The 27,524-nt window shown below is 53.6% G+C and overlaps 2 protein-coding genes across 4 annotated transcripts in view; both read right to left on the reverse strand.

Moving 5' to 3' along the window:
• Positions 1-826: 826 nt before the first annotated feature.
• On the reverse strand, positions 827-19,219 carry PLA2G4F (phospholipase A2 group IVF). The gene is made up of 20 exons (XM_002825342.4): positions 18,502-19,219; positions 17,582-17,654; positions 16,308-16,444; positions 16,074-16,202; positions 15,599-15,639; positions 15,282-15,324; positions 14,617-14,683; positions 12,543-12,712; positions 12,308-12,421; positions 12,039-12,076; positions 11,648-11,783; positions 9,570-9,706; positions 9,068-9,290; positions 8,070-8,184; positions 7,709-7,846; positions 7,518-7,625; positions 6,372-6,566; positions 5,901-6,067; positions 4,448-4,634; positions 827-4,123 (listed from the first exon to the last, which is right to left on the reverse strand). Exons 1-20 carry the CDS (start codon positions 18,610-18,612, stop codon positions 3,903-3,905), a joined length of 2,550 nt encoding a protein of 849 aa, XP_002825388.3. The 5' UTR covers positions 18,613-19,219; the 3' UTR covers positions 827-3,902.
• A 1,544-nt stretch (positions 19,220-20,763) lies between these two features.
• The window catches only part of VPS39 (VPS39 subunit of HOPS complex), a 49,617-nt gene continuing 42,856 nt past the window's right edge, over positions 20,764-27,524 (reverse strand). The window contains exons 18-25 of one of the 3 annotated variants that reach the window (XM_054531105.2): positions 27,026-27,143; positions 26,388-26,516; positions 25,655-25,757; positions 25,379-25,424; positions 24,375-24,524; positions 24,074-24,208; positions 23,733-23,824; positions 20,764-22,947 (exon numbers count right to left, since the gene is read on the reverse strand). In XM_054531105.2, coding sequence (XP_054387080.1) covers positions 22,809-22,947; positions 23,733-23,824; positions 24,074-24,208; positions 24,375-24,524; positions 25,379-25,424; positions 25,655-25,757; positions 26,388-26,516; positions 27,026-27,143 — 912 coding nt within the window. In that variant the 3' untranslated portion in view covers positions 20,764-22,808. 3 annotated transcript variants of the gene reach the window in all.

The following is a 27,524-nucleotide window of genomic DNA, read 5'->3' on the forward strand; positions in this document are numbered from 1 at the left end:
TTTTAACATAGTGAGTCATTCACCGCTTAATATTTCCTGTGCCTCAGCTTTCCTAATAGGAAAAAAAAATCAGTCCCCAGCCCTGACCTCTAGTGGTAAACAGCCTCCCTGACTCCCAGGAAAGCCCCCTACAGACTCCTGTGAAAATTCCAGGACTCCTTGCCCCGTTTGTTGGGTGTCCCTGTGGAGTTTTATAGGACAGAGGTACTAGGGAAGGATAGATTCCTGCAGGGTTATGCAGTGTGCCCTGCTTTTCTCCTCTGCAAGAATGGTTCCATCCGAAATGAAGGAAATTTCATTTAAACCCTCAGCTGATTACCTCCACCAACTGAACAATGTTAGCTGCATGGCCTGGGCTCAGAAAAGGCGAGGGTTACCCATGCCCACCAGCCACCTGCCGGTACCTGAGGCCCTTCTCCCAGTGCTGCACCATCCAAGGAACAGAAAGGATACTTACTTTTTGTTTTTCTGCGGGAGATTCTTGTGAATGCCAAGCTGCATGGAAGCAACCAGGGGGCCTGATATTTGAACCAGCCTCTGTCCTCATACTCAGTTGAGGCTGTGGTCCCAGGGCTGCTAGGTCACAGAACTCCAAGAGACAAATTTACATAATCAGTTCATGTGAACAGGATCCCCTGAAGTTGTGCAGCGCACAACCTGTGCAGCCCTGTGTGACAGGCTTGTGGCCCCCTTTTTCTCTCATGAGGGGCTCTGACAAGTTGATGAATGATGCCCCTGCTCCTGTGTTTCTACCCAGCTTCAAGGGAAACCATGCTTGTTCTTCTGGACAAATCCCTCCAACTCTGTCACCTTCAGGACCTTGAAGCTTAATTCCAGTCATCTCAGACAAAGGTTGGAAATGAGGTAAGCACTCAGATACCTCCTCACTGAGGAGCGACCCTGGCTGAGCAGTGGATGAAATGTGTACTCAGACACAGGTATGCAGCGTAAGAGCAGGTAGGGGACTGCCCGGCTCAAGTGGCCAAAGTACAGCCCTGAGAAGCTGGAGCTGCTTGCTTTTATTCAGTGCAGGCACAATAATTACCTCCAAACACTGGAGGTAATTAACATTTATTGTTCCGCTTTCAGGGAAGGTCATGTGCGTAGATGATCAAAGGTCAGTTCCTGGTCAACATAAACAAGCCTGTTTAAGATAAATTCCCCCACACTCCCTTGTACCTACTCCTTGCCCTCTGCCTCAGGGTTATAGAACAGCTGTCTTTAGCTATTCTCCTCCGAAGCTATGCAGAGCCTTCCAACCTTTCAGAAGGCCCGCTCCTTTCCCTATAGCTTCTCCCACCACTCTGACCAATCTCCTACACTTGTTCCTTTTTCTTCCTTTTCTTCCGTTGCCTCATGAGAAGCTCTGACAAGTTGACGAATGATGTCCCTGCTCCTGTGTTTCTACCCAGCTTCAAGGGAAACCATGCTTGTTCTTCTGGACAAATCCCTCTAACTCTGTCACCTTCAGGACCCTGAAGCTTATTTCCAGCCATCTCAGACAAGGATTGGGAATGAGGTAAAGACTCAGATCCCTCCTGAGGAGCAGACATCAAACTGGCCGGGTTACCTTCGGCGCCCCCCCCCCCCCGGCTTCTCGCTTTGCGTGGCTCCCAGATTCAGTCTTGATGGAGCCTCCCCATGCCTGGCTGAGATCCATCCTGCACCTCTGGCCAATATCTGGGCTACAGCACTAGCCCAGCCTCCTGCCCCCTGCCCTCGATCTTGTCCCAGTGTCCTCCCAAACCTTATCTGAGCACAAGTGGCATTGCCTACACTTCTGTGTGAGAAGGTCCCCACCCACTCTGCACAAGCCCACGTTTGCCTCCTTCACAAGCCTTGCTGGCCTGCGGGGACAGACACTGGCCTCTACATCCTGGGGCTGGTGATCACATAACTGAAGCAGAGACCTTGTTGTAAGCAACTTTTCATGTGTGTGTGTGCCTTTTTCTTGGGAGAGGATCTGTGGTTTACATCAGCTCTTCAAAAAGTCCAAATGGTTAAGAATCATGAAAGCGTTGCATGCTTTTTTGTGGTTGGTGGGTGATGATCCATCTTTTAGAATGTAGGTTCCCATTCATTTATCAAATATTTACTGAGCACCTACCATGTATCAGCTGCTGCTCTAGGCACTGAGGATACAGCAGTGAACAAAACAGATGGTAGAATGACTTTCTAGGAGCCAGAGACAGCCTGAGGCTCCAATGGGCACTGAAGAAACACTGCAGATTCTAAGTTGTGAATGCTGCAGATTCTAAGTTGGGAATGCTGCACAGTTCTAAGCTGTGAACGCTATGAAGGTTTTACTAACAAGTTATTGATGACAGCAGGCACAGCAGTGTTGATGACGATGGCCACAGCAGGAGCCAGATAAACTCCCAGATAAATATCTCACTGCTGAATCGAGGGGAGGGGCCGTAGCCTGTGACAGGCAGCCGTGGTGAGGAGGCAGAGGAGAACTGAGATGTCCCCACCCCATGACAGCCCAAATAACTGGCTCCCCCAGCCCTCGCAACTCATGCCAGCTGGAGGGCTGCAGGTCCCAGGCCAGGCCAAGACACAGGCTGGGCTTCAGTCACCCTTCCCCAACCTGGGAGCCAGAACTAGAGTCTTCTTCCCAGACTCAGGACAAGTGAGGCTTCCCAGCACAGGTGTTCCTGACAGCGTGTCTGTGTGAGAGAGCGTGGAGCAGGGGGCGCAGCCAAAAGGGAGCCCCTGGGACAGGGGGCAGAAGGAACAAGGTCTCAAGTGCTGCTGCAGGCTCCTAGGCAGCTCAGCACTGGAGGCATATGCTGCAGAGGCCGTGGCCAGATGGAGAGGGCCTGGCCAGAATGGATCTCCTCTTCACAAATCTGAGGGCTGCCCACACTAGAGAGGTTCTAGGTATTTGGAGAGTCCCTGGCGGGTCAGGGGAAATGGAGAAGAGGGAGAGTGAGAAACAAAACTTGCCAAGACCCATTGGATGCATCTGGGAAAGAGGCAAGAGCCCAGGCAAGGCTCCCTCTGCACTGCCCATGCCTTGGACTAACCCACCTCCAGGAACTTGCACACCCCCCTACCCCACATACAGGTGCACATCCTCTCCCCCTGATGAATAGATGCCCCTTCTAGACACACCCATTTCGCTCCTAGGAATGGTGACACTATATTTGCATGACATGGCCACTACACACATGACCAGAGACTGTGGCCCAGGCTCAAAGAGTGAAGCCTGGGTAATTGGCAGGGAGACATGTGCACATCTCCCACCTGGAGCAGCCAGAATGGGTCGTCACCCCACAGGCTTTAGGGCGCTGGGAAGAGAAGGGTGATCTGGGAGGAGGCATGAGGAGGCCAGAAGGCAGGAGGGTTTAGCATAATGGAGTCAGCGACATAGGCTGGCCACCCACTCAGCCCATCTTTGTTCTTGATAGCAGTGTATCCAGGAGCTCGAGGTGGGGTTGGGGCTTGGGCCGCTCTGCAGGAAGTGTGGGTGGATGCATCTCTGCTTTCCATCTCAGTGTAAGGAGGACAGCTGGCTTCTCGGTGCCCTCAGCCCCTGTTCTGTGTGGGTCTGAGGACCTGGGCCCTCTGAGGTCCTTCTGTCTGGGGTGGGCCCTGTGGCTCACCTGATTTTCTCCACACCCCGCTGTGAAATGAGTGCTGTTCTCTTCTGCCCTACATCCCCAAGAGCCCCTGGAGCGATCTACTGCCCATCTTCTCCAAAAACACACAAGGAGAGCCCTGCCCCAGTCCAAGCTGCAATTCTGCAAGAGCTTTCCGGGGCCTGGGGCACCTCGAGGCAGGTCCTGGAGAGAAGGGAAGCAGACCCTGCACAGAGTCCCCATCGCTCCTCCCTCTACAAGCCCTGACCACGAGCAATGTGTCTCCTCTCTGTCACAGTCCTCCGCCTCCTGCCTTGGTCAGCCCCCTGCCCTCTCCCGAGCCTGGTGCCGGTCCAGAGCCAGCTGGAGGGCGCACTTCAAGGTCTCCACATTGTTCAGAACGTTGTATCGACTGAGGGCCACCAGCCGATCAAAGTCATGAGGCTCATAGGTGAAGTTCATCATGCCATAGGGGGTGTCTGGCCTGTTGACGGCAAAGTCCCCAAAGGCCTTCTCCTCAGCTGTTTGTCGCTCCACACCTGTGGGTGAGGGAAGCAGAGGAGAGGACAGGATGGAGCCCTCTGTGGAACTGGCTGGAACAGTCCAGAAGTCTTCCTTGTGCAGGACACCTGGCTGGCTCCATGTGGGCCCTGCTTGGGCCACATCTTAGCTCTCAGACCCCCGAGGAGGGGCTGGCCCCATCTGAACGCTGAGACCCAGGGAGCAGAGGGCCACAGGGGGCCAGCTCAGGCCCACCAGGAGGCATGCTTAGTGACATTCTCCAGGGAACCCACCCTCAGAACAGCGTCCCGTCACCATCCCAGGGCTCTGTGGGTCAGTCCCAGGCCTGGAGCTTTCCTTACCTGGGGCCAGGTGTGTGCGGAAGGTACGGTTAACAAGGGGGAAGTGCAGCACAATGGGGGAGCGGGGGTCCTCAGCCTTGGCAAACAGATAGCACTCACGGGCCTCCTCCATGTCTTCAGGGCCCACCTCGATGCTAGGGAAGGGGATTCCTCGGTCCAGGCAGTACTTCTCTGTCATCTTCAAGACCTGAGCAGGAGCAAGCCTCTGACTCTGCCTCTCCTCCACCCTGGCCACTCCCTGCCACCATGGACTCACACACACCCAGGCTTCAATGCCAGCTCTGTTTCTGACTAGCTGAGTGACCTCAGGCAGGTGACAGCTCCTTTCAGAGCTGGTTTCTCATGTGTAAAATAAAAAAATTTTAAACTTCCGGCCGGGTATCGTGGCTCATGCCTGTAATCCCAGCACTTTGGGAGGCCGAGGCTAGCAGATCATGAGGTCAAGAGATCAAGACCACCCTGGCCAACATGGTGAAACCCCGTCTCTACTAAAAATACAAAAATTAGCTGGGCATGGTGGTGTGTGCCTATAGTCCCAGCTACTCGGGAGGCTGAGGCAGGAGAATCATTTGAAACTAGGAGGCAGAGGTTGCAGTGAGCCAAGATTGCACCGCTGCACTTCAGCCTGGTGACAGAGCAAGACTCTGTCTTAAAAAAAAAAAAAAAAAAAAAAAACAAAAAACTCCCCATCCAGTGGTGTTGTGAAGATTAACAATAATCAGTAATGATCAACAATCAATCATCCACTGCCTCAACAGCATTCCACCATGGTCCTCCAGGAACCACCATGTTCTTCCCTTCTCTCACCCCTCTCTGCTCCCTATTAGAAGCTGATGTCAGTTTCACAAGGTTGACACGCGACAATCACAGAAGATCTATGTCAGAAGAGGCTTCATCAATCCCCAATCAATCCCAGGCTCTCACTGGACCCAGGACAAGGAGGAGACCAAAGAAGGAAGGGCTGCTCCAGCAGCACCACCAGCACCCACATGGGAATGGGGGCCTCCGTCCACCACCCAGCAGAGTTGGAGGAACTTGCTGCAGGGCTTCTGCAGAGGGGACCCTCATGGCTCTGTTGTTACCATGGTAACAAAGGGGCTGCAGACTCAGGTCCAAGCTGGAGTGGGGAAGTCTGTCATGAACGGGCAGAGTCTAGAACTGGGGGATCTTCTATGGATGAGGCTAGAAGTTTCCTGGGGACCCTCTTTGGCCTCCCCTTTCCATGCCCACCATAATCTCAGCAATTCTCCTGCAACTGGGAGACCTGTGCTGCCAACAGCATTCAGAAGGCAGCCCCCTCACACACAGAGTAGAACTCAGGCCGTCCACAAAGGGCAATCCCCACACACCCAGCCAGTCCCCCTCACCAGAGCCTTCTTTCCCCTCCTCTCCTCCCTCACCCTTTCTGTCCACTCACTGCAGGTGCTCCCCACATCCCTGCCTCCCAGCTCACCTCAAAAGGGGCTTCCAAGGAATAGTCGAAGGACAGAATGAGGTCCACCGCTCTCTGAGGCAGCAGAGCCAGTGGGAATGGAGAGTTGATGGCAAAGCCTCCGTCCACCAGGTACAGGCAGTCCCGCATGGGGGTGAGCTGGTTGGGGAAGGCATCTGGGTGTGTGTCTGCAAGGAACCCGTGTGTACACACAGGGTGAATGCAGTTACTCTTGCTAGCAACCGCTTCTGTATTTGCTTTCACGTTTGCCTTCTCTCTGTAGAGTTCTCTCTGACAGCCATGGAGTCTCCTGCCCCAAGCCCTTGGCCCTGCCTTCCAACTTCCAGCAGTACTTAGAGTCGCTCCGCATCAACCCATAGGCAGCAGGAGACCACACCTCAACCCCCAGCCCAAAGCCAGCACTGGCTCCAGTGAGCCAGAGGCGCAGGCAGGAAGGGAAGCCCCCCATCTCCCACCCAAGGCAGCACCCACCTTTCCAGGCCACGAACTCCCTGCCAGCCACATAGTCCTTGTGCAAGCAGAGACCCCGGGTGAAGTTAAAGCTCTGGGCGGAAGTGAAGCGGGAGGTGAATATGTCCAGCACAGCCTGGGAGAAGGGCCCCTGCGGGGTGAGGAGCCTTGTTCGCAGCCTCGAGGGGCTGTGCAGCTGAGGCTTCTGGCAGTCGTCTAGACAGGGGTGGGACAGCGAAATAGAGGGAGAAGTGGCATCCTCCTTTGCCCAGTGGTCCTTATAGTTCAGGGGTGCCCCTCCCCAACAGTGAACCCTCCCCCACATCCCTCCTCCTCCCCGACCCCACCTCCCAAGCCTCTGACCAATGCTTCATTGAACCACTTTGAAACGACTTTTTCTTTTGTATCCTCTATGTTTTGAAAACTGCCTGTAGCATTGTACTTACTAAATAATAATTTATCTTCCACCCTTCCGAAAATAAAGTTTGAATCTATAGCTTCCAATCAGAACTCCGTCCATTAAACACTGACTGAGCAGTTACTATGCCTGGCACTGCACTAGGCACGAGGGCTGCGAAGGTGAATGGGACCTGCCCTGGCCCTCCCAGGTGCACGGCCTACTTGTGGGGGAAAGTCACATAAAGAGAGAATAAATGATGACAATGCTCCGGGGTAAGGACGACGACAGGGATGTGCACATGGTCCTAGGGCACCATGGTGGTAAGATTCTCAGGCGTCCTGGAGGGATGGAGTGGAAAAGGGATGTCTGGCAAAACGACATCTGAGCTGAACTGAGGAACAGAGCAAAAGTGATCCAGGGGAGAAAAGCGGGAAGGGTGCTCGGCACCGTGGGGCCCCCATGAGCCATTTAAGGACCAGGCTAAAGAGGAGCCACTTAAGAGGGGCAGACAGAGTATCAACCCAATACCCAGTAGTCCTGCGCCGAGTGGACCTAATTGGATCCCAGAACAGAGAACTCAAAAGGTGTGGCTTGATCACACCTCTGGGCATCTAGACACCCTAAGCTAGAAGTCATTTCCTCAGGACTTCCCCGAATCCAGTGGGACAGCCAAGTCCTTCTCTGTCCCCTCCCTCATTCTTCTTGTCTCTGCCAGGGCCCTGTTGCTGGAATGTGGTGTGGGAGGGGCTCGGGGTCGCTACCCTCACCTGTGATATTCACACTGCCTCTGTACCACTCCAGGAAGCTGAGGCCTGAGCCAGCGGTCTTTAGGAAGATCTCATCCAGGCTGGTGGCAAAGGCGCTACCCCACACACCTAAGGAGACAGGCAGGGCCCCACCCCACGTCAGGGCCTGGCCCCAGCACCTGCCTGTCCCCAGCCCTCCAGCCTCGACTCACCTTGCAGGTAACAGATCCGGGGTTCAGGCCGGAGCTGCAGCAATCGTCCCATGAAGAGTTCTGAGCCAAAGAGCTCGGTGGGAACATAAGCCCCATACTTGGGGAAGCCGACCTCATAGGGTGTGAACTCACACCACTCTAGGGGCCCGAGTGAAGGGAAAGTCACCAGGGGCTTCCCACCATGGTGCTTGTGCTCAAGCAGGAATCTTAGCCTTGCCAATGACAGGAAGAAGCAGCAGCCCCGCTGTGCTCCAAGGTGTCTGTGTGCAACCACCTCCTCTGGGTACCCTGATCACCCTGGCCTCTCACCCCCTCCTCCCCACCTCCTCTACCTCCTTCCTTTGTCTCCACACCCAGGCACCTGCAAAATCTTCTCCACTTAAGTTGGTGCGGACGTTGACGCTGGTGTAAATGGGGTAAGGGTTCTGACCCTGGCAGACCGCCTCCTGTTGGTCAGATAGCTTGGCAGGGTTCTCCTGGGCAGGAAAGAAGGGAGGCAGCATGGTCTTTCAGGAGTTCCATTCCCCATCCCTGTGGCCCGGGGCCGGCATCCTGCAGCGTGTGGCGTGCCCACAAGAGAGGCTTTGGGTCGCCAAGGCCAGTGCTGTAAGGACAGCCCTCTGAGGGACAGGCTTTGGGCTGCAGCCAAGGGGGAGCCCACTGTGGGTCTGTACAATTCCAGGGACTATGGGAACACCCTCCCTCCTTCTTTACTATTCAAAACAGCGTATCAGAACACCAGGGAGTCAGGGTGACATGGTTAAAGGAATTCTTGAAAAGCCAGTCCAATTTCTTTAAAAAATAAATTACTAGAAAATGTAGATTATTTACTTAGAAATGAGAAATCACTTGTGATATCCACCCACAGCTGATCTCCACACACGGAGTGGTGGGGAGCAGCTCCCAATCTTATCGCCTGGAACTGCAGCTGGGTCTGAAGTTCCAGGAGCCGCCAGGCGGAGTGAGTTATGGCGGAATTGGCCAAGGAGTGGGTGTGGTGCTGAGCCTCACTTCCAGGTGTGGGCTGAAATCACTTTCAAAACATCCTGAGACCAACTAAAATCACTCTCTCTGGAAGGGGGGCCAAGGCATGGGTGTGTTTGAAAAGCTACGCCGGTGATTCCAATATGCAGCCAGCGCTGAGCACTGTGGGCCAGGCTCCTCCTCCCCAGGGGTTAGGAGCTAGGGAGGCAAAGTGATGCCAGCCCACCCTGGAGTCTCACTCCTGGCCCCAGGGGAGCCGAGACCTCAGGAACAGCTATGTAAATCAGATCTTAGCCTGAGGGATGAGGCAGAAGCAAGGGGCGGGTGGAAGGAGTGGAGAGGAGCCTACGTATTTCCTTCTGGCTCTTCTCTCACCTCCTGGTACAGGAAATACTCCACAAGGAGGCCCCAGAGGTCGATGAGGGACACGCTGTGGCCACTGCGCTCCCGGACCCCCAGTTCCTGAGTGTAGTACTGTAGCCGCTCCGTGGACAAAGCTCCCATCTTACTGCTGCAGACGTGAACCTGGGCACGCTCAATGGGGCCCTGCAAGGCCACCTGGGACCAGGCTGGGTCCCTGTAGAGTGTGGAGATGCACCTGGGGATGGGGGGGTGTGCCTGAGTCAGGGGCAGGAGAGCATAGCCATGGGAGAGAGGGGTGCAGAGTCTGTGAGTGGCCCTCCACCCCCACCACTTGCCCTGCTGCCCTGCCAGCAACCCCACTCAGAGGGGCGCTTGGGACTCAGCCTCTTTCTGCCCCTCCTAACCCCCTTGCAGGCAGGATCCCAGCCCCTCAGGGACTCCTTAGATCACCAGGTCACAACCCCACACTTTGTGGGGTCTCCTTTACCCTGTGCCCTTCCCCCACCTCACTTACCAGGTGGACCCAGAGACCCCACTCAGGTAGGTCACAGTGTCTAGAAGGCCGAGCTCCTGCAACCCTGCCAGGCTGCCGTACAGAGAAGACATGGCTCGGGTTCCACCCCCAGAACCCAACACAGCCACTACTGGCACCTGGGTACAATAATAACAAGGATAACGACTCCGACTACCACCTTCATTTACGTATTACTGCCTATACATGTCAGACATTATTCTAAGAGCCTTACACGTATTATCTCATTGAATCCTTACAGCAACCCAATGAGAACCCCATTTACAGCCAGGCGTGGTGGCTCACACCTGTAATCCCAGCACTTTGGGAGGCCGAGGTGGGCAGATCACAAGGTCAGGAGATCAAGACCATGGTGAAACCCCGTCTCTACTAAAACTACAAAAAAATTAGCCGGGCGTGGTGGCAGGCACCTGTAGTCCCAGCTACTCGGGAGGCTGAAGCAGGAGAATGGCGTGAACCCGGGAGGCGGAGCTTGCAGTGAACCGAGATCACGCCACTGCACTCCAGCCTGGGTGACAGAGTGAGACTCCGTCTCAAAAAAAAAAAGAAGAAGAGAGAGAACCCTATTTTCCAGATGAGGAAGCAGGCACAGGAAGGTTAAATAATGTGCCCAAGATCATACAGTTATTAAGTGATGAGCTCTCACACCTAAGCAGTATGGCTCCAGAGATAGCCCTTAACCATTCGACCTGGAAGATATAAACCTGGAAGGTACGTCTGATTCCCCAAAATCAGCTACAGCAGGTTCCTCTCAACCGTGGCACTCTCGATATTCTTGACAAGTAGCTCTTTGCTGTGGGGACTGTCCTGTGTGTTGTAGGATGTTTAGCAGCATTTCTGGCCCCCTCTACCCAGTAGAAGCCAGCAGCCTCCCTCCACCTCCCCTTTCCCCAGCAGCAACAATGAAATCGATCTCTACACATGGACAAATGTCCCCAGGGGTGCGCTGGGGAGGAACTAAATTGTCCCCCGTTGAGCACCACTGAGCTAAAGTGACAAAGGCCAGCAAGCAGCCTAGACCTGCCCCCAGACACCAAAGGTGCCCAGAGGTTTTAAGGTCTCCTCAGGATCGGAGGTGCCTGAGGGGTCAGAGTGCATGCTTTTGGTTGCTTAGCTTTCCCAGTAAGATTTGGTTCATTCCACTCTGGATTTTTGGTTCTTTTCCCTGTTCTCGTCTCCTGTCTTGAAAAAATGCTCCCTGGCCACTGCTCACAGAAGGCGCTGTCGCTTCAGAGTGCTGGATGAGACAGAGCAGACACCTAGCACAGAGAGGGCACACATATTGCCCCAATGAACGATCTAGGCTTGTCAGCGCTGGGCCACAGTGACAGCGTCTCCTGAGGACTCAGGCAGCCAGGAGAAAGCCGGCAGCCTATTCCTGATCCCCTGTAAGTCCCTCTCTCAGCACGCTTTTCCTCCTGCCTCCCGGCCATAGGCTGTCTGTCTCTATACCCAGAGGATCCCAGGGACCCCCAACCTCCACATCCCTTTGATCACGTTACGGACTCAACTGTCTCCCTCCAAATTCCTGTGTTGAAGCCCTAACCCCCAATGTGACAGTATTCGGAAATATGGCCTACAAGGAGGTAATAAAGGTGAAGTGAGTAAGGGTAGGGCCTTCAACTGATAGGACTGGGGTCCTTAGAAGAGGAGGAGGAGATCCCAAGGTGCACGCTCGCACAGAGGAAGGGTCACATGAGGACACGGCGAGACAGCTCCACTAGGAAGAGGAGAGGAGCCCCAGCAGAAACCAACCCTGATGATGACACCTTCATCACGGACTTCCAGCCTCCAGAACTGAGAGAAAAGTCATTTCTGTCATTTAAGCCACCTGGTCTGTGGGGTTTTGTTACGGCAGCCCACACAGACCAAGACATCCAGCCTTGGCCAGGGCTGTTCGGCCCTAGTCCCATATGGGGTCCTGGCTCTGCCGATGGTGCCCACAGCTCATATGAACAGGCCAACCTCCTCTGGCCCCTCTTAGCCATGCTGGTCCTCTCAAGGGAAGAGGCTTGATATGGTCCTAGCGGCTGGGGTCCAGCTCCTCCTCCATTCCGTACCTGGCCACTGTCCGGAGCCTCACTCAATCCCAGCACCTGCTGCAGGGCCTTGGACACGACCTGCTTCCTCCTGTCCAGAAACTCCTGCTCCCCGTCACAGAGGTCAAAGCCAAGGCGTAGGTCTAGGTCCCCGGAGCTGCCTCAAGTGGGGTGGGGTGGCGGTGGGGGGTTCTGGGTGACTGTCCAGTGGAGGAGAGCCTTGGGCCCAGCCCGGGTCTTTCACAGGAGCAGGTCCAAGGGATCCGCCCACCAGCACCAGAACCAGGGAGGGAAAAGTGTCATCTCCACCCCACGGCCTGAGCTTCTTGGGCAAGAGAATGGAGCACGTTGGGGTATGTGCCCGCACTTCTAGCCCAGCCCCAAGAGGCCTTCTGCCTAGAGTCCCACTCACCTCATTTCCACCTTCATACTCAGAGCCACCTCCTGGCCCTGAAAGACACAGCAGCCCCAACCCTGAGCTCTCTGAGTAGGATTCTCCCAGGGAAATGGCTCCCCCACCTGCAGCCCCTGCAGCACCGCGATCTCTGGCTCGATGTGGACATCATAACTGAGCTCTGGGCTGACCTGATCCAGCCACCCTCTTGGGTCCCTCCTCCAGATCTCTCTTGGTGGTCACAGAGAGCAGACAGGGGTCCCTCTGGCACCCAGATAGAGCCTTACCTCCCCCAGGGCCACAGAACACTGTTCCTCCTGGCCTAGGGGCAGAGAGGAGAGCAGGATGCCCCCCTCGCCCAGCTTGCTGGTCTGAGCCTCCAGCTCTGCACTGGGGCCACTCTGTGGAGAAGAAAACACCCAAGAAGCTCTCCAGCAGGGAAGAAAAGTCTCCCGCAATGTGGCCCTGGAACACCGGTCTGGGCTGAGTTGGATCTACTGACCATCCTGGCGGTACACTCACCTGCACAGCCGCCAGCAGCTCCATCAGCTCTACGTGTAGCCTGGAGCTCAGCACTGGGTTCACGTGGAAGGTAAAGGTGGGTGGAAGGCCTGGCTCTGTGGCAGGCTGCAGGGGCAAGAGCTGTGGCTTCTCGTAGGCCCCAGGCACTGCCAGCTGGAGCTGCCTAGAGCCTGAGAGCAGAGGGCCCAGGTGGGTGCGCAGGTGAGGGGGTGGGTCTATGTCTGTGCGGCTTATGCTGGCAGCGCCCCAGCAGCAACCCCCTCCCTTCTCTTCCCCTAGGAAATGCCAACTCCTATCGCCTTGCTCTCTCTTGAGCACTGCTCACAGGGAAAGCCTCCGGAAGGACTCTTGGGTCCTCTAGCCTGCCCTGGTCAGAACTGGGACTCGGGAAGGGTGGGAAGCACACAAATGCCTGGAGGGGAAGGCAGGGAGCGGGGAGGGAGAGGGGCCCTGCCCAGAGCCTGTGGGGCTGATGATTTGAGATGATTCTGTTTATCATAAGAATGAGCAGTTTTCAGGCGGTGGTTTCCCCCTTGCGCCACTTCAGTCTCTACTCATTGTGTTGGAGGTTTGTGGCCCGAGAGAAAACCAATAGGCTGCAAGTTGTTCTGGCCTTTGTTTCCAAGTGTAGAACGTTGTGAGAGGAAGGTTTGTAGAGGCGGGAGGAGGAAGAATGGGATGCGTGGGTACAGAGAGATGCACGTCCTGGAGAAGCGGCGGAGGGCTAGCCCAGACTGGAAGATGAGGCCCAGGCTGGGAGGAGTGAGGGGGTGGGCTTGTGGGCTCCGGAGCTCCCTGCCCAGCTTCCCAGCAGCTTTCTGGGGAGGAGGCCAGACCCCAGAGAGAAATGGCTGCACATGACATCTGGGCAGAGGGGGCTGCAGACAGCCTCCCACGAGTCCCAGCCCCTAACACAACGTGGAAGCAACAGAGACCCAAAGTATGGAAGGACAGCAGACACTGAGGGATGAGAGGTCCAGAGGAGTCCCTGCCCTACAGCCCCTCCTTGCACTAGATGAGGCCCAGAGACTCGACATGACCAAGCGTGGGGAGGGAATTCAAGAAAATAAGGAAAGTGATATTTTATTCATGCCAAGGCCTATGGACTGAGATGGAAACGTGCTATTCATAAGAAGAAACCATATAATCTGTGGTTGAGAGAACTGGAGTGTCACTGACCTGGGTTTGACCCTGGCTCTACTACTTACTGGCTGTGTGCCCGTGAGCAAGTGTCTTCTTTGGGCCTCAGTCTCATGAATTAGAGGATACTGATTGTGCCTGCTTTACAGGGTTGTTAGGAGGATTATAAGGCGCATTAAAATGCTTAGCCCAGGGCCTGCCTCAGAGTGAGCGCTCAGGGTTCCCTGGGCAGGACTCATCCTGAAGGCTCAGGCTGTCAGCACTGGAAGGGGCCTTCGCTGTCACACAGCTACTGCTGCTATCCCACATCTGGACTCCCCTGCCTGGGCGGCTGCCCTCTGTGGCACTGGGTTTGACAACCACAGTTCTTCATTTCCCCTGTATTCTCACTCTGCCATGTGACTTCAGCTCCTCCCGCTAAAGAAGCCAACTATATTCCTTGCCCTCCAGCTTTGAGTTCAACCCTGTTTTGGCCAATAACATGTTAGGTAGTGGCCAGGCTGTGACCAGGCTTAACAAGCGCTTGCTCAGTTGCGTTTGCTCTCTTGTTCCTCTGCTGATGCCTTGAGAACACGCCCAGGCTAATGGGCTTGTCACAGGAGGCAGAGAGACACATGACACAGGGCTGGGCCACCCCCGCCAAGCCCAGCTCAGCTGACCGCCAGGTGTGTGAGCCGAATAAATGCTGCTTGTATGCCACTGAGATCATGTGGGTGTTTGTTGTAGAGCAATAGTTGGGCAGATACAACCTCTTTGCTCGAACACTCCCAGGGACAGGTTGTTCACTGCCTCCAGGGGCAATCCATCCCATCGTTAGTCGGCTTTGAGCAATGAAAACTTTAAGAACTTCCTGCCCCAGACCCACCTCCTTGACATCAGTAGTCCCAACCCCAGGAGAGAAGGCAAAAGACCCAAGGCCGCTGAGCAGACTCACCGTACTCTTCCCGTGGGGCTGTCCCATCTCCCCGGAGCGTGCCCTGGATTCTCAGACAGGGGTGAGCCTGAGGAAAGCAGAGGCCTGTGGGGCCAGACAGCCCACGGCCCCAGCCAGGATGGAGAGAGGGAGGAGTGCCTAGGGCAGGGTCTGGGAAACAGCCATGGCCCCAGCCAGGATGGAGGGAGAGAGGAGTTCCTGGGGCAGGGTCTAGGAAACAGCCCTCCCAGGACCTGGGCCTCATGGGTAGGAATCTTTTGCAGCAGCCCAAGGTCATACCCAGTCCCTCTCCCCAGACTCAGAGGAAGTGGACACTGGTGGGAAAGGGGGAGGAGTTGAGAGGCCATGACAGTGGCTGCTCCGGTGGTCTCAGCAGCCAGAGGCCGAAGTGAGTAACGTGCTATGTGGGAGTAGGAGGCTGGGATCCTGGGCTGTCCACCAACTGCCTGGCAGCTTCTCGTCCTTCCCCTCTGGAGGTGCCTCCCTAGCATGTCTCCCCTCTGAGGAGGGCTTGGGTGTCCCCTCTGGAGGTGCCTCCCTAGCATGTCTCCCTTCTGAGGAGGGATTGGGTGTCCTTCAGAGGCAAGTGGGCCTGATGGGCCCTGTCATGGGTTCTTCACTGCCCCCCAGCCTGGAACAGCGCCAAGCTCGCCTTCCCCACTCACCACCAGAACCCCGTTGGTGATGACTTCAGATGCAGGCACCTGGCTGCAAAGGATGAGGAATACATGAGGAATACATCTGGCCCCATCATGATGGCCTCTACAATCATAATGTGACTGAAGCAGCGGGCAGACCATGAGCACAGCAGGGTTTGGGGTGGGGCGAACCTGCCATCCAACATGCAGATGGGTGTCAAGACCAGGCCATCGCCTCCAGGCCAGGCCTGCAAGGCCAGTGCAGGACGTGGTGACTGGCACCTAGGAGCTGCCCTGACTCAAATCTCTGAGTCTCTGAGGGCGTTGGCTCTACCAGAACTCACCTCTTCTCCAGAACAAATTCCACCTGCAGCTCTTGTGAATCCTACATGGAGGGGGAGGGAGCACCAATTTTTTCAAGGCTCCAAAAGCCTCCAGAGCTGTTCCTGCCTGCCAGCCCTGCTTGGCTCCAGGGGCTAGAAGGGGAGACTGGCATTGTGGCTTGTCATGGACATAGGAGGGCAGTGGTATCTCCATGGAGAGCCTCATTTATTCCAAAATATGTGTCAGGCGCTGTTCTAGACATTGAGAATTCAGCTGTGACTGAGACAGGCAACACACAGCCCTCAAGGAGCTCCTATTTTGGTTTCATGCAAGGAAGATGTATTAGAAGGAAACCTTTATAGGGTCAGGGCTGCGGGGTGGAGGAAGGTCTGCCTTGGAGGCTTGGCCTGTGCTGACCAGAGCCCCCTCTTTGGTGGCCCTGTGCTGGGCCTCCCCTCCTCCAGCTGGGCTGTCTGCCAGCACTGGTGGGCTCACCTGGTGGTTGAGTGGGAAGGTGTGTCTGTGAGGTTGGCCACACTTGAGGCTCCTTAGGTCAAACAGGAGCAGGGAGAGCTGGTCGCTGCCCAGGATGTCCTTGTCATAGAGGGTGAGCTCCAGGACGTTCTGGGGACAGAGCAGGCAGGAGGTTGGAGCATGAGGTAGGACAGGAAGATAGCTGTCTGAGGAGTTCCCTTCCTTCTGCAGCCTGGCCCCCTGTCTGGTCCTCACCTTCACAGCACCATGGATCTGGTAGTGGAAGGTCTCATTCCACTCGGGGTCACTGCAGTTGGCCACTATCCTCGTCTGGGCAGGGCTGGGGGACGCCGTGGGCAGCCACAGTTGCACATAGCAGTCGGCTTTGGATACTGCAGGTAGGACAGGGAGGGGCTGGGGCCTCAAGCTCTCATTGCCGAAAAGGTTTCCTGGGGGAGGCTAGGGCGGAAGGGGAAGGAGCAGAGCGGGGAGGGGAAGCCGCCCACATGGCATGGTGGGGTGAGGAGGTGGAGGGAGAGCCTTGATGTCTTTCACTCCATCTTGATTCCACACACCTCCCATTCACCTGAACAGAAATCTTGCGGCAGCCAGTTGGAAAGATCCCATGGCAGCACAGACCATTAATTCCAGCTACTGCCTGATTCAGGCAGTAAAATCCCCTCCCTGTGTGGGCACTGGCATGGAAAGCTCCCTGAGAGCACGTGCTGACTTGTAGCCACAGCGGGCCTCACACACTCACCCGGGGCGGCACTCCCAGGCACAGGGAGGAGGCCGAGTCTGCACAGCTGTCCCCTCCAGCCCTGCCCACCCTCACCTCCATGGTCAGCACCAGTCCCTCCACCTACTCCACACACACACGCTCACACACACACTCTTGCACTCAAGCACGCACACGTGTGTAGTACTCACACTGGCGCACACACACGTATACACACACTCATATTCAGTCACACACACTGGCACTCACTGTCATGTATACACACACATACACAACACGCACACACACGCATGTATACACATGCACTCACGTTCATACACACTCGGATACACATATATACACTTCCACTCACACTTGCACTCACACACTTGCACTCACACACACACTCGCACACATGTATACACACACTCGTGCTCCCACACACACTCACACACTTGTACTCACACACTCGCACACACTTGCACACATGCATATACACTCGTGCTCCCACACACTCGCACACGTTTACACCACACACATGCACTCACACACATACACATGTACTCACACTTGCACTCACACATACTTGCACACATGCGTACACACACATGTATACTCACACGTATACACACACTTGCACACATGAATACACACATGTATACACATGCACTCTCACTTGTACTCACCCATGTATACTCTTACACACACACACACACACATACATACACTCACTCTCTCTGCCAGCCTGAGCTGAGCTCTGAGGAGGCCGCAGGGAAAGGACAGGGAGAAGGGTGGAGATGGGGTCACTCACGCAGGTCTGTACCCCGGATGTTTGTGGCCCTCAGCACCTTCACCTGGAGGTCATAGTATGGGTAGGTTTCCCGCTGCAACAACAGAACTCTGGGGACTCAGTCAGCTAGTGTGAGCCTGGTCCCTCGCCCCATTGTTCCCCTTGTCCCATCACGGAGCAGCAACCTAGCATAGGGTCACTGACATCTCTGTGCCGGGGAGCAGGGAGACCTTGGCAGGGCCCAGGCATTCGGAGTTCAGCACCTTCGTGATGTGTCTGGATCCTGAAACCCATCCGGTCTGGGTTCAAATCTAAATCCAGCACGGAGTCACTGAACTAATGATGGCTGTCACGCACAACACATGCAGTTCCCCTCAGACCCTTGCGCCCCCACTCTAGCTTGGGAGCGGCTGTGAGAGCTGTGCTAATGTTGTGCTTCAGAAGATTAAATATTAAAAGAGAAAACTGTGACACCCCCTCCCTCGCTTGCTCCCTGACAGAGGCTCAAAGATCGTCTAGGAGGCAGCGAGCAGGTGAGCGGAAGCCGAGAGTCACCGGCCAGCTGGTACCGGTCTGACGAGTCACCGAGCAGATTGCAGCTGGGTTCAGGAGAGATAACATCAGCATGCTGCCTACTGGGAGGGAAACTCTCCCCTCACAACCCCACTAGCTCCATGGACTCTACAGCCAGGCTCGCGCATCCTTGGCGAAAGCCAACCCACCCCAGACAAGTGTCAAGTGAACTGACCCTCCATTTCCTAATCGGAGGGAGCTATTTTTAAGAGCCAAGGTCTAATTTAAGCTCTGCCAGGTCATCTGGAATAAACAGGTCCCGCCCCAACTCAAAACCCAGGGCTGGGGCTGGTCTCAGTCTTCACAGGGCACTGCAGCTCCCAGGACTCCCCCAGTCCGGGTTTCCCAGGTAATCTCAGGTACGTTACCCGCCAGTGCCTCCACAGAGGGCCCTTCTTCTCTCTCTTCTGAAGCAGCACTGCCCCCAGGAGGGGCAGCATCTTGCCTGCCAGCCACCTTGGCCAGAGTGCCCAAAGCATGGCTGGGCAGCCTCGGCCCCAGCAGGGAGCCCTGCCTGCGCTCCTCTGGTTGCACAAACTGCTGGCTCAGGTGTGACAGGCAGCACTGAGTTAGGAGGGTGGAGCTGCCTGCTCTGCAGAGGACTCAGGCTGGATGGCCTGCTGGAGGTGGAGTTTGACGTGCTCCAGGAAGTGACTGGAGCTTAATTTTCTCAGGCAGGAGGCAGTTCAGTCCCTCTCCAAGAGACTCTTGGAGTCTCTGGTTAGCACTCTTGTTCCCAAACCCAGCCCCGTGGTTATCACTGGGCTGTTTGTGAAAAATAGACACCGGAGCTATTTCCACAAGACCTCTAGGTGATGCTGGCACAGCTGGCCCAGAGACCAGCTGGCAAGTGCAAATCAGGGACGAGTCTCCTTTAGCTGTGGAAAAGGCCTGAAACTAGCCACCCTTCAAGTCCCACCTTCCCTGCGGCTCTTGAGCTGAAGCCTAGAAATCTCTGCTTCAATGTTTCATCTGGGCTCAAAGATGTTTCTCTCTCTATATATATTTTCTAATTATACTTTAAGTTCTACGGTACATGTGCACAACGTGCAGGTTTGTTACATATGTATACATGTGCCATGTTGGTGTGCTGCACCCATTAACTCGTCGTTTACATTAGGTATTTCTCCTAACGCTATCCCTCCCCCATACCCCCCGCCTGCCGACATGCCCCGGTGTGTGATGTTCCCCGCTCTGTGTCCGAGCGTTCTCATTGTTCAATTCCCACCTATGAGTGAGAGAACATGAGGTGTTTGGTTTTCTGTCCTTGCGATAGTTTGCTCAGAATGATGGTTTCCAGCTTCATCCATGTCCCTACAAAGGACATGAACTCATCAAAGATGTTTCTAATCTCTCCTGACCACCCTCATTAATTTGCCAAATACCAAGAGCCTGGTGGGTGCCAGACCTGTGCTAGGCCCAGAAACGCAAAGGTGACAAAGGTGAGGCGGGCCCATCCACATCCTGGAGAAATTCAGTCTCATGACTCCCTGTGGCTTCGGCCCAGGCTCGCTTCCTGGGTCAGTGTACAGTGTCCAGGTACAGACAGGCATATGGGCAGGGGGTTATAAATAAGGACAGGCCAAACAACAAGTCTGCCTATCCTTCAGTGACCAGATATGCAGGCTTTAGCGTTCTCTTTGGCCATCATAGGCCTTAGGCTACAGATGGATGTGACGTTCGCTCTTCTGTGGACCACAACCATTGAGGTGGCTGAGACCACAACCATTGCACAGTCTCCAGGAAGAGTGAGGATCTTGGAGGCCGTGAACTGCGGGAGGGAGAGAATTTCTGTCCCTCAACTAAGATTCAGTCACCTCCACTCTTCCCAAGGCCTAGAGTCACAGGCTGAAAAAATACAACACCCGAAAAAGATGTGATTCAACTCCAAAATGAACCGAATGGGCAAGTTCAGACTAGAAACTCCCCCCCAAAAAGGAATGTGTGACTGCCAGTGACCAGCCCCCAAAGAAGGGCCTGTTTCTGCTTTATTTGGATTGTGAAGCCAAGACCTGGCCTGGGCTCTAAGAAATGAGAGTCCAGCAGTTGGTGATAGCTGTGAATGTATGCAGGGGACCTGTGGATCCATACAAGAGGAGAGGGCACAGAGCTAGCTGGGGGCAGAACCAGGCTGGGGCTCTAGCTCCTTGACTGATATGAGTATTTCTGGCTATACCATCCTCTTCTGGAAGTCATCAGCCCCACTGCACAATAAAGTAATTGCCCCTAGTGCCAGATGAGACAGAGACAACAAGGACTATATTTTCTCTTTGGAATTGGCCAAAGTGAACCAACACTTCTCCACTTCCCAAACACCTCTGCGTCCCTCCATCCCAATTCCTTCATCATGGGCTGCAAGAAGAGGCACCAGGCGCTACTACATGATGGGGGAAAACACTTGGATCTTCCAGAGCCCAGTGTGTCCTGCAGAATTCTGTAAGGGTGCTGCTGACTCATCAGCCATGACCACACTGGCTGTACCACGTGACATTTGTAATGCAAGTATTATATTCATTTTCTCTTGATCACTAATTGGCTTATTCTTCTAAGTTCTTTGCTAAACTACTATCTTTTCATTGTTATTTTCATCAAACTCCACAGGAGGGGGAAATAAGAGACCCAGACAGGGCTTGGTTTCTTGCTTTATTAGGTTTATTGTAAGGAGCAGTAATGAGATCTTTATCAGTCCTCACTACAAAGCTTTCATCTCCAGCCTTCTCCATAGCTCTGTGGAGGGCAGAGAGTTGAGGGAAGGAAGAATGGAGCTTGGGAACATGGGATCATGTATGTATACCAGGAAAGAAAACACACATTCTTTATTCTATTGCTTCAAACACAGTTTGTGAGAATGGAAGATAACAAGCACAGCTGGCCAGGAAGGCAGGGCACACGTGGCAGGGCAAGTTCCTGCTATCCAGGGAGGTGGCCCAGCGCTTCCCTGCTGCTCCTGGAGGAAGCAGAGTCCAAGCTGGCCCAGACGAGGCCCCAGGCAGCACTGCTTCTATGTGGGTATGGCCAGTAGGGACGTGGCACCACACACTGCTCCTCCGAACTCTGGTGAAGGGCTGCCCAGCCTCACAGGCCTGAGCAGAGTCTCCCACATCTGCGAATGGGGCCAACGGCATTCACTGTCTCTTCAGGCCCCCACGGACAGCGTGCCTGGGGGAGCCTAGTCTGCTTACCATCAGCACGTCGATCTGTCACACAGCATGGGGCCATGGTTTACAAAGGACCACAGCATGTCCAGGACAGGCCACTAAAACTGTCGGCACCCACCCTCACCACCATCAAAGACACTGGTGCAGTGAGACTTCGAGTCTGCAAAAACCCTAGGGAGGACAGGAGGCAGGGCCACTCTCCCTGTGTGTCATCAGCCTGCAGTGCCTGAAACTCCAGGCTGTGCACCTCTGGCAGGATCCCCCACACTGCTCCACAGGTTTGGCGGTGAGTGATTTTTAAACCAGCGTCCTGCTGTTCTTGCCCCCCGCATCCTCTCTGCTGTGCCTAAACACCTCTCAGGAACACTTGGCAGCACGCCATTGTCAGTTCCAGGTCCACTCATCCCCTGCGTGCTGCCGGGACCCACCTTCCTGCGCTATCCCAGCACAACCCTCCAACCACACCATTGCTGAACAAAGCTGGGGAGTGATGGCCAGGGCAGGCTGTAAGGCAAATGAATGGAAACTGGCTGGAAAAAGAGAAAGGGCCCAGAGCACAAAATCGCCACGCACAGAGACTAAGCCAGCCTGCCTGAGTGTCTGGTGAGCGAAGACGGAGCAGGCACCTCTGTGGGAACATGTGTCTAGGGATCACGCATACCCCAGACAGGGCAGGCCCATCCTCAGGAGCTGCGGTCACACTCAGCCCGGCCTAAGGCGAGGGATGCAGGGCCTTGCCTAGGCAGAGAATGGTGCTCTCCGAGGCATCTAGGCATGGAGTGTGTGGCCAAAGAGGGTCTATTTACAACATACCTGACAATCAACTAGCACTGTATTCCTAGAACTGAGACTTCCCCTTGCTTCTCATCTTACCTTGCTTAAATATTAGTTATTCCCAGAGTCGGGGAAGTGGGAGAGAAAGCCTGGGTAGGGCAGTGAGGGAAGTGATAAATAGTGAGAAAGAAAAGGAGACTGAAAACTAACAGGGTGGCTACTGAGGGGTGCAGGGCACGGCTACCATGGGGACGTAAAACACTACACAGAACGCGAGCCATCGGGTCCATGCGGCCAGAAGCTTGAGCGCTGTTCTCTCATGGAACTCTCCAGTGAGCCATGCTGAGCGGTCCTTGCGAAGTCGTGTACTTAATAGAAAAGCCCTTGATGAACAACCCCATGGTTACAAACACTTGTGACAAGTTTCCTTGTTCAGGTGACTGGTGTGCAAAGGCAAGATGGTGCACCTCCTCCTGACCAAGCAGGTACTGAATTCTCTGGAATTGCCCACAACATAATGGTATAAGGTATAACTAATCTCTTTTCCCATTAAAAAGCTGGCAATGCCAGACCATGAGTCTAATTAATTCAGAGTTGTTCCAGGGCACAAGATAGCCAGTAATGTCCAAATAGGGAACCTTGTGGTGGTGGCAGCCAGGATTCCTAAGGCCAGGTGCTCCTTCACCTCTCTGGGAGAGCCAAGCTGTCCATCTGCTGGATCCCCATGATGCTGGGCTCAAGTGTCAGCTGGGTTTACCTCTTTGGAACAGAAGTAGTGCACGACCACTCCATTGGGGTATCTTGCAAATGCACTGCAGGGAAGAAAATGGCTTGGGAGTGAGGACTGCTCCTAAGTGACCACTTCTCTGGCAGCGGCACCTCCTACAGAAGAGGCACATTGCTGGGGGGCCATTCCAGAAGCAGCCCACCCAAACCTCAAAGAACCTGAAGGGCTCTGGATTTCTGTAGCCATCATCTCTGTCAAATAACCAAACAGAGGATGAGGTGCACACAGTTAAGAGTGCATGGGGTATTTTTTGATTTTGTAAAACACACGGCATATTAAAGATGGGCAGTGTACCAGCCCAAAGCTCAGCCCTGGCTTCCTGAGAGCTGACAATGTTCATCAGAACAGGTTTCAGGCTAATTCTAAAAAGGACAGCAAGTTTGTCTTTCCAAAGAAAAATATTTTTCCAGCTACATAAGAAAAGGGACAAATCACTCTCCTTTGAAGAAAAGGGGACTAACTAGAGTATATGTCTTAACACAGTATGAGGCTGGCTCAGGATCCTACTTGAGTCACAATGCAGTAGCTTGAAAGATCTTTTTCTTCCTTCACTGGATCTTCCTTAAAATATAAGAACTTTCTGCTGACCTACATCTCTTGGGCACCTACTATATCAGTTTCTAGCTTCAAGAGAGGAAGAGTTTTATGGACAAGAATCCAACAGCTCCATACCATACACTGCAGGTCTTTAAATTCCCAAAGCCCACCCCCAACAGATAGAACAGGCTGCTCTCTGAAGGCTCAGGAACTAAATGTTGTCAGGACAGCCAGCGGCCATGTTCTCCTCCTCTGTTAAAGGGCAGAAATCCATCCTGAGCGTTCTCCACCCCTGGGAACCTCCATAAAGCCCAGATGCCACACAGGTGTGAAGAAGGCTCACCTGTTCCCAATCTTCTTCTTACACACCATGCACACCTTCTCCTCTGTGATGATGCACTTCACCTGCTGGTGTAAAATCCGCTCTTCCTGGACCTGGAAGAACAGGGGGATTGAGGAAGAAGTTCTACAGTGTAGCACCCAGAAACACAAGGCAGAGGCGGGCACTGTTTCCTCTTTCAGTCATCATCTGCTTAGAACACTGGCAATTCAATGTCAAGCTGGCTACTGGATCAGCTTGAGCTGCACTGTACAGGCTCTGCCTTGGTCGGAAGGGAACATGTGGACATTGTCTCATACTAAAAGTTAAAAGCCCACCCTAGAGTTTGGAAGGCCCATACCTACCCTCAGGAACTCTGCATGGAGAAGGTTCTTGAGTACTTGATTGAACCGTTTCTTTTGTGCATTTTCTTCCAAGACCTTTTCCAGGAAGATGCGTATGTCATTGATCTGAGTGTTTGCTGGCAGAAGGTTGAGGGCCTAGGCACAGGAACAGAGATAGAGACTGGGTGAGGCGGAACAGGAGTGAGAATGAAGAAATGTCTGCAGCCATGGAGCTCTTGGACCCTAGTCCCTTTCCGCATTTCCTTTTCTCATTCGGTGCTCCCTGCAAACGCCCGCCATCTCCCTAGGAACAACTCCTGACCTTGGTGGTGTCCAGTTTGCTGTGGTGCAGCTCGAGGACCTGCAGAGCGGCCTGGAGGTTGGCTTTTGGCTCCAGTAGTTCCAGCTTGATTGGCCCCAGGCAGTGAATGCTGGGGGGCGACAGGTACATCCGAAGCAGGGACAGATACACCTGTCTCAGAGAGACACGAGCCATGTCAGGCTGGCAGCAACCCTCCCAGAACCCCCAGCACTGAGCATGCCTAACTATTCGACGGGCTCACCTACAGTAACAGCTATCACTGAGCATGTAAAACTCATCACTTTCACCTTTTAAATTGGTAAGGTCAAACAGGCAACTGAAGATGTTAATTAAGGATTGCTTTTTCCCTGAGAGAAAAAACCAAATGCCTTGTATTTGTTTACCATTATGCCATTTACAAAATGCTACCACTGTAAAATAATTCAAAAAGATTCCTCATTTCCTTTGGCTTTAAAAGCTGAGACCCCATCCACATTTTTGCAGGTGGGGATAGCCTAAGGTGAGATGCTGCATTTCCTACTGGTGCCAGTACCACAGGCTTTCGCAACCTCAGTGCACATTCAGGGCCAGATGATTCCTGGTTTGGGGGCTGTCCTGTGCATTGTTTAGCAGCATCTCTGGCCTCTACCCCCTGGATTCTAGCAGTACCCCTGTCCTCAGTCACAACAATCAAAAATGTCTCCAGACATTGACAAGTCAATGTGTATTCAAGATGTAGTACACCAGAACCATGACAGGTTCCCGCTCGACAGGAAGACCTCATAATTTATGACACAAATCAAGAGAGTAAAGAGACAGGAGTGCTATTAATAATCACGGGGATGACAAAGATGTACGCCAGAACTACCCCAAGCACACCAGTGCTGTCCCTCAATACACACATGCAAGATCAGAGCCCTGACTTGTGCCCTGTCTTATTCTGCCACTCATATTATTGCCACCTCTGGTCAAACCAACGGGGTGAGGTATACACACGTGCTCCCTGGGTCAGGGTCACTACTCACATCTTTGTTGCCATCTTTGTTTTGGTCATAGTGTTTGTGGCAATACCTGCAAGGGAGACAGTGGTGAGAGCAGGTGGTGTGAGGGGGGCACATCTAAATGAGAGGCTGTGTGTGCAGCCTGTTCAAGCAGCCTAACCATAGCCAAAACTGGGGGCCAGGACGGAGGCGATTCTTGCTCCTGCAGTGGAGTATGGGGAGATGGCCGCCTTAACTCTCATCTCTCTGCGGGGCCTGCTTTTAGACTGCTTAGGAGGTGGGATGTTGGGGCAAACTTACTCCTCAGCCATCCTTGTATCCTTCAAGATGTGGACATAAATGAAAAGAGCTTGTTCATGTTTCCCCATGCGCCCCAACAGAAGAGCTCGTTCTTCTAAGAGGCCTAGGAGGAAAAGGAATATGAGGAACCACTGCCGCCATTATGCAAGCACAAGGTGGGAGCTAAGCTGTCAGAGGACTGGACACGGGGCAATATAAAAGGGAAGATGATAGGATTCTTATTGCTTGGGTTTTTCTTCAAGGAGAAAATGACTGAAGTTTAAAAAAGGGGGAGGGAGCTATTTTAGGAAGTACTTTCTCCCATCTTTTTTGAGATCACATATAAACTGGGTAAGAATATTCATTCAGCAGCCAAGTACTTAACAACCACCTACAACATGCTAGGTGGTTCAGGTAAGATGAGCAAATGCTTGCTCTCAGCTCTCATAAAGACAAATTATGCCAGATTACAAAAACTGCTGAACAATGAACTTGGCCAAGAACATGTTCTGAAGCAAAAAACAGGTTGCAACCTGGCTATCAATTAGCATGTGGTTCATACCCAGGAAGGAGACTTTTCTCAGTCACGGTACAAAAGTGAGTCTTCAGAGAGGACAAAACAGGAGCACTGGCCTGAAACGCCTGGTTTTTCCAGGCCCAACTTTTGTGGAGAGTTGGGGAACAATTAAAGGGGTGGATCAGTCTTTGCATGAACTTCGCTGAAGTGGCTTCTGGCCCTAAGCCAGACACTCACCATCAAAGGGAAAATCACAGATGAGCCGGCCTGGATCATAGTAGCTGGAAATCTCCAAGAACATGAGGAGCTTTTGCCGGTATTCTCCCAGCTCACCCTCTTCCTCTCCAGCTGGGACTGGGGTTTTGCCTTTAAGGGAAACCAAGCTCAAAATGAAAGGACACTGCCAGGTGGCAATGTAGGGTCATCAAGAAAAATGAAGGGAATGGGGTTCAAGGATGTCACCACATGACCAAAAAGGGCCTCCAGGGTGGCTTCCATGCTAACTTCTTTTAGTTCATAGTCTCCATGTGGCCCCAAAACATCAGCTTACACTTAAAAAAATAAGCTGAATAGGGAAATACTCTGTGGGCAAACCTGTTTCTTATCAGTATAGCTGTTATCTTGCAGACAGGTCTGTTCCTTCCACCCTCCCCCAGGGATGACTCTGAGACACTCAGAGATGCCAGGACCCAGACAAGAGCTCCTGAGTCTCATGTGCCAGGCCTGTGTCACTTAGCTCCCCTGGCTCCTCGTCAGAACTTCTGCCCACCTGGGCAGAGAATAGGGTGGCCTGCTTACCCCCACCACATGTGGCACCTGGGTCTGTGCTCTCCTCTAAGGCCTGGGGCCAACCGGCTTCCTAAAAGAACTGGTACCTGCAGGGAAGGACAGGAGATACTCCTTCATCAGACCTTGCACCTTCTCACAGTAGAGCTGGATCAGGCAGTTGTGGAACCGAGAGCCCGTCTCCTCCCAAACGTGGATGATGTGTTCCTGAGGCAAGATGTAGGTCTTTGTCACTGGTATTCTCCAGGCTGTGACCTAGTCTCCCAGCCTCCCTCACATTTTTAAGGCCCAACAGGTCCCATCCAGATTATCCCCTAATCAGGCTGCAAAGATGACCAAGAGACAGCTCGTCTAAAGCCACCAGGAAGTTTCACAATGCGACCCAGTAATGTGAGGAGCCATCTTCTCAATTACTAAACTCCTTTTTACTAATTTTGTCCCATAATCCTCCAAACTCTCACAGCGACTCGTGTAATTATGGTTAAATATCTGCATCCTGGTACTTAAGCCTATTTGATTGTCCTGTGGTCACTTTTGAGTTTGGCTGTACAAATGTGGCTTTGGAATTTTTTTTTCTAAAACATCATT

Source organism: Pongo abelii, chromosome 16 (genome assembly GCF_028885655.2).
Source record: "Pongo abelii isolate AG06213 chromosome 16, NHGRI_mPonAbe1-v2.0_pri, whole genome shotgun sequence".
Taxonomy (NCBI): domain Eukaryota; kingdom Metazoa; phylum Chordata; class Mammalia; order Primates; family Hominidae; genus Pongo; species Pongo abelii.